The sequence below is a fragment of the Haemorhous mexicanus genome, chromosome Z, assembly GCF_027477595.1.
Source record: "Haemorhous mexicanus isolate bHaeMex1 chromosome Z, bHaeMex1.pri, whole genome shotgun sequence".
NCBI lineage: Eukaryota > Metazoa > Chordata > Aves > Passeriformes > Fringillidae > Haemorhous > Haemorhous mexicanus.
In genome coordinates, this window is record NC_082381.1 from 52493477 (window position 1) to 52499476 (window position 6000).

The 6000-nt window shown below is 36.5% G+C and overlaps 1 protein-coding gene across 1 annotated transcript in view; it reads left to right on the forward strand.

Moving 5' to 3' along the window:
- The window catches only part of FRMD3 (FERM domain containing 3), a 130898-nt gene extending 125407 nt beyond the window's left edge, over positions 1–5491 (forward strand). Inside the window, exon 14 of the mRNA XM_059836781.1 lies at positions 2035–5491. Within this exon, the coding sequence (XP_059692764.1) occupies positions 2035–2630 (596 nt within the window). The 3' untranslated portion in view covers positions 2631–5491. The remainder of the gene's footprint in view (positions 1–2034) is intronic.
- The last annotated feature ends 509 nt before the right edge of the window (positions 5492–6000 follow it).

The following is a 6000-nucleotide window of genomic DNA, read 5'->3' on the forward strand; positions in this document are numbered from 1 at the left end:
AGTTTCTCCATTGCCTTCTATCAACAGGCTAACCCCATAGTCAGAAGCTTGCCAGTTGTTTGAGAAAAATACAATTTGGTGTTGTAATGAAAGTTAGTATATGTTGTTTATGTTCACTGTGCATTTTATGCAAGCTGGACTTTACTCTGGGGAGGAAGAAGAGGCTCAGGAATCATAAATGGGGGTGACCTTTCTTTGTGGTAGCTGCAGCTGTCTTCTGTGATGAGAAACATGATGAAGAAATACCACTGATCTTGCACCTAAGCTGGCATAGAGAGGCGTATGGCCAGAATTCTCAAATTTGGGAGAGTAAAATTGTGTGCTTTCAACCGTTTTGAAATGTCTAAGTAAGTGGGTTGACTTAAATTTTACTAATATTAAGAATATTTGAAAAGCATATTTGAGAATCAAATGCTGGTACTTGTGTATCTCAAGATATGTGTAGATTCTTAATGCTGGGTTCCAGAGTTAAACAATTTTCGCTCTTGTAATTTAATGTGTCCTTTGTGTACTCTCAAGTAACTTGAGTGTGGTTTGATGATTCAGCATTTCCTTCTGTTACTTAGGTGAAAGATGCTTAGGAGAAAGATCCTCCAAATCTGTTCTCACTTGGTGTTCATACTCTGTTCTCTCTCATTTCAGTTGGTTTGTATCCTCCTCTTGATGACTGTGGCAAGTGTATTTCTTAAATAAAGTCTGCTGTAGACAATTACATTACATTAGCACGAAACAAGTTTCATGCTGAAATATGATGAATTTCTAAATTGGCTGTGATAAGAGAGGACAGAGTAGTTGCTGCAAGGAAATATTAGGTAGGAAGTCAGATTAAACTTATGAAAATTAAACAAATTTAATTATTTAACTAATAATTATTGAGGACAAGGTTTCATTTCAGCATGCACTTTTGCTGCTGAAAGGAACTGTCCTGTTCTCTTTCTCTGTTCCTGGTAATGTGCTCTTTCCACAAGAATGCATGACTAGCCATCTCAGGAAAAAAACCCATCAGATGCTAACCCAAGCTGCTTTGCTCAGTGATGAAATGAAAGGAAGCAGAAATTGTGGTTTTGGTCATGGCCAGTGAGGCCTAGAGAGGAAGGAAAAGATAACAAATTACAGGGGAAGAGATCTGTCTGGGCAATTTTGAATACTTAAAAAGGGAAATTTCCATGGGGAGATTTCTTAACATCATTTTACAAGTCAGGTCTGTGCCCTACTGTCCTCTCCACTCCTACGATTGACAACTAACAGCCATCACTGAAGTATTGATGTAGCCAGACTTCTTTGCACACTTCTTGCTGTTAGAGATAGACTGGAAAAAGGAGAGTAAGTCTTGAGAGAGCAGAGAATAATGTCATAAAAAAGTCTCCTTTGTAAAGGGGAGAGAGAAATTTAGAGGAGAGAGAAAAGAGCTAAAGAACTAGATGAGCAAAAAATAAAAAAGCGACATGAGAAGGAGCTTTTTTAACAGGTGAGGCTGTTAGAATGCTGTTCCAATGACATCTGATTCTTATATCATGTGTTAACCTTCCTCTCCTTTTGCCCTTTTTACTGTTAACATGAAATTATTATGATAGTCTGTTGTGTCTTTTTAATGTCATGCTCTATTCTCAACCTTAGCTATTATCTTACCACATTCTTTCATGTCAAAGCAATGAGAGCTGGTAGTTTTTGTTGTTATTATTATTATTGTAATATACCAAAGAGCACCAATTCACACATGTAGTAGGTATTAATTTATACCAGAAATCAGATTGCCGGTAGAAAATAAGGTGCTCTCTTCCGCTTTGTACTACAGTATTATCATTGGTAGCTACATCAGACCCTCTTAAGCAGCATCTGGTGTACTGCAGTGTTGTAAAGATACTGCCCTCTTCAAAAAGCTTTTCCAGTTTTTGATAATTATGTACAGTCTGGTGTTAATATGCAAAATTATTGCACAGTCTTCTTTCCATACATCTATTATATACTATTGAAAGGCTGACTTTTGCAGGCTGCAAGAAATTTATCATCATTGTTCTAATCTCATTTCTTCAGGTATCCAACTGCCAAAGGAAGAGGAGATTTCAGTACCTGTGACTTCAAGCTCTCCAGTAAAGGATACTGGGAAGGATGTTGATCTTGCCATTGAACAGGAAGAGAAGATGAAAGAGGAGCCCTTAACCATCTCAGAGCTGGTATACAATCCAAGTGCCAGCTTGCTGCCCACACCGGTTGATGATGAGATTGACATGCTTTTTGATACCTGCCCAAGAGCAGAGAATGAGAAAGATGATACTGATTCATTTGAAGAACTTGAAGCAGACGAAAACGCATTTTTAATTGCAGAGGAGGAAGAACTGAAAGAAGCTCGGAGAGCCCTGAGGTGGAGCTATGACTTTCTAATGGGCAACATAGAGGTGAATGCTTTTGTGAAGAGTTTCTCCAGACTTTTTCTTGTAGGCCTTGGACTATTGTTGGTTGTGTTCCCCCTTTTCCTTGTTCTCTTGGAGTCGGACCTTCAAATCTCTTTCCTTCATGAAATCCGCCAGACGCCCGAGTTTCGGCAGTTTCATATTGAATATTACTGCCCCCTTAGGCAGTGGATGGCTTGCAAAATAAACTTCATCCGTGATATTCTGGGCAGCTTTTAAATTTTACATGAAAATAATACAACTAAGGGCTATATTCAAAATTTCAGTTAGTGAGAGCTTTCCATAATGCCCCTGGGCCCATCTGTTGGCAGTTGCCTTCATATCCTCATCTACAGTTTTCATTACAGACTCTTCAGGTTCTTCTTAAGTTCCCTTTACATACTTAAATTGCCATTTTAGTTACTAGCTTATACAGTCACCTCTCAATAACCAAAAAGAATCTTTATTTAAATTACATTTCAGACTTCTTCCATCTCATTTATTACATTATATAAGACAGGGTCATAATAAGTTTCGTTGTCCTTAACCTTTCAATCCATGACACTAAAACTGATGATATTGAAAGAAAACCTTTTTGAATATACTCCTTAGTGCAACAATCTCTTCTAACCAATGCCTATACAAGCAATGTTTATGCTGGGTTTTCGGTTTTTGTTTGTTTTTCTGTTTGTTTGTTTTTTATATTTTTATGTGCTTAAGATATTTTGGTAAATTTTTAGTAAAAGACAACTTATGATGTTATTTAAATGTACACATTGGTAAGAATAATGCAGAGGGGCATGCAGGGTGTTTTTAGTGTTTTACCAATTATTTGTTTTTAAACTATGGCTGGAGAATGAATTTAATGTAGCTCTATAGTAGGGGACTGTGTTTGGGAAACACACAGAAAGTTCACTCAAGTTCTGTAGGGGCTGCCTGGGCGAGGTGAAACGTCAGCAAGTAAGCAAAAGAATTTCTGAAAGGCGCAGTTCTAAATCTTGGGGAAGTGAGCAGAACTGAAATGATCCTTCCTCTTATCTGTCAGGCTGTCTTCCACTTTATCAGTTCTGTAGAAAGTCTTTACAAGATAGTCCAAGTATGTTTAGAGAAAGATTGCATCTTCAGTCTAAATGTAGATTATTGTACATAACGGAAGACAATAATAGTAAGTAGGAAAAAAAAAAAGAAAAAAGAAAAAAAGAAAAAAAAAAAAAGGACCCAAAAATAAATCAGTAGGTGAGTGAGCTAATTTAAAAATCATAAAGAAGATGAAAAGGTAAAAAAGGAATAAATTTTTCTTACTACTTTTAAAAAGCAAAGCATTAGGCTGTACAGTTGATATCAAAGTAATCTACTGGCTCACAGTTAAAGGCTTAAACACTTTAAGAGATGATCTTCATGCTTGATGCCCTTTATGACTAATCTCTAAGACAACATATTTTCTGTGCATACTAATATACTTCCTTTCACATACCGTACCATACTTACCCTCATTCCTTGTTATTATGAGCCCAGTTACAAGATCTAATGCTGTTTTGTGTAACATGGATTTGTATATCTAAAAGTATTCCAATATAGCTTAGAGAATATACTTACATAAAATCTTGTCACTGCTGAGAACATTTGAAAGCCCTCAAATATACCACAGAGATTGTATTTAAGACAGGAAAGTTTTTATTCCTCCTCTCCCACAATCTTAGTGCAGCCTTGTTTCGTATTTAAATTAAGGAACTTGAATTTTAGCTTCAGACTCTTTCTCCTGCTTAGACATTTATGAATTGGAGACATATTTGAGGCTATTTTATTAGATATGCATTTAACACATTGTAACCACACCTAGTCTAATTCCTACTAAATAAATTCCTTTAGTTTCAGTATCAGGGAATCTCTTTTGCTTGGTTTTCTCTTGTAAGCCTTTGCAAGTGTCTAGTTTTAAAATGGCAATTTTCATAGAGGATTTTTCCTTCCCTTCTAATCTTCTCCAGTTTTTAAAAGACAGAACAGTTACAGGGCTTAGGAGTTCCTTTCCTCAGCTGAAAACTTTTGGGTTACTCTTCATCTCCCCTCCAACAAAGGCTAAATTAAACAACTGTGGTTTTTTATTGTCTTTGTTTGTCCTTGATAATCTGTTTCCCAGAAGAATCATTGATGATTAGTTATTTAATGTCTATTTCTTCCTGTGCTACTTGCAGCTAAATGATCCTTTCCCATGAACTAATAATCATTCAGCCTAATAGAAATGGAGAGTGAACATATGCAGACATTTGGTCTTAACCAGAAGTTATTCATTTGCGTTGTTGCTAAATATAGGGGTCAGAAAAGGTGTTTTCAGTGGTGAAGGCTGTGAGAGCAGACATCCTGATAGACTGTGAAGACATGGCTCCAAACAACCTCCTAGAAAGTCTGAGAGTCATTTAAAAAAAAAAAAAAGTTGGTTACGATAGTCTCATCCCTGTGCACCCCAGAAGTAGGAGTATTGTAATGCTTGATTTAACTCTTGTCAGAAAATAGCTCAGTTGCATCAGAACATAATCTCAAGAATTGTGCAGTGCAGTGAAGTTTAATGTAGGGTTAGATGCAAGTGTGCGTGCATATGTGCTTGCATTTACTAACCACGTGCATACATTCACACCTGGCCTTTTAAAATTCTCACCTTTCCTTCCTGATTTTCCCTGGTCTGTCAAAGTAATTTAACTAAAAGTCATGAAAGTGTTGTAACTTAAAGGGCAGGACCATGTCATACACAGAAGGATGTGGTTGGGCACATTCAGAGAGTGTAACAGGTTTTTACTAGTGTAGATGACTGACTTGGACTGTGGAGCGTCTGTAGGTACAGTATTGTGTATTTCTGTCTGTGCTTGGATTTTATTGTAAAATGTTATGTACTTGAAATCTATTTTGTGGATTGTCCAACATTTATACACACAACTCTGGGAAGTATTAAAAATGGTTTTATTTCATGGAGTGTAAGGGGAAAATATACCTGTAACTTGAGCCTTATCTTTGTACAGTGAATTTCACATTTCTATATGTCAACATTCTGATTGTTTTGTATGTTGATATGATGGCAGGAATCCCTAATAAAATTACACTGGAGAAAAGCTTTCTGTAGTTATGACAGTTTTTTTAGTGAAAGATTTTCTATAAATAATACTTTTTGTCATGAAGTACTTGGAATATAATATAGTAGAGATTTCTTGTGACTCTTACAATGTTTCTAATATGATTTTCTTTATTCATCAGGTGGTGAGACACAAAAAGTACTTAAAAATAGGATTAAAATTATTAATGTGGCTTCAGGCTCATTTACCAAGAGACTGTTGGCTTGCCTGGCTACCACATAAGAGTTAGGCAGAGTCCTGAGATACAATTGCTGTGCACAGAGTAAAATCTGAGAGGCTGGTTTTGCAGTCAGGCTCTGGTAATGAACATATGGCTGCCATCTAGAGGCAGGTCTGGCTAGAGGCTTATGTAGGAAAAGCTGTGCTTTCTTGCATTTAGTCGGTTTGGATCTCTGGCAGAGCAAAAGTGTTTGGTAAGAAATGTATAATCTGCAATGAAGCAATCTATTATAATTCTGGGGAGCTAAGAGAAACAGAAGCTACTTCCT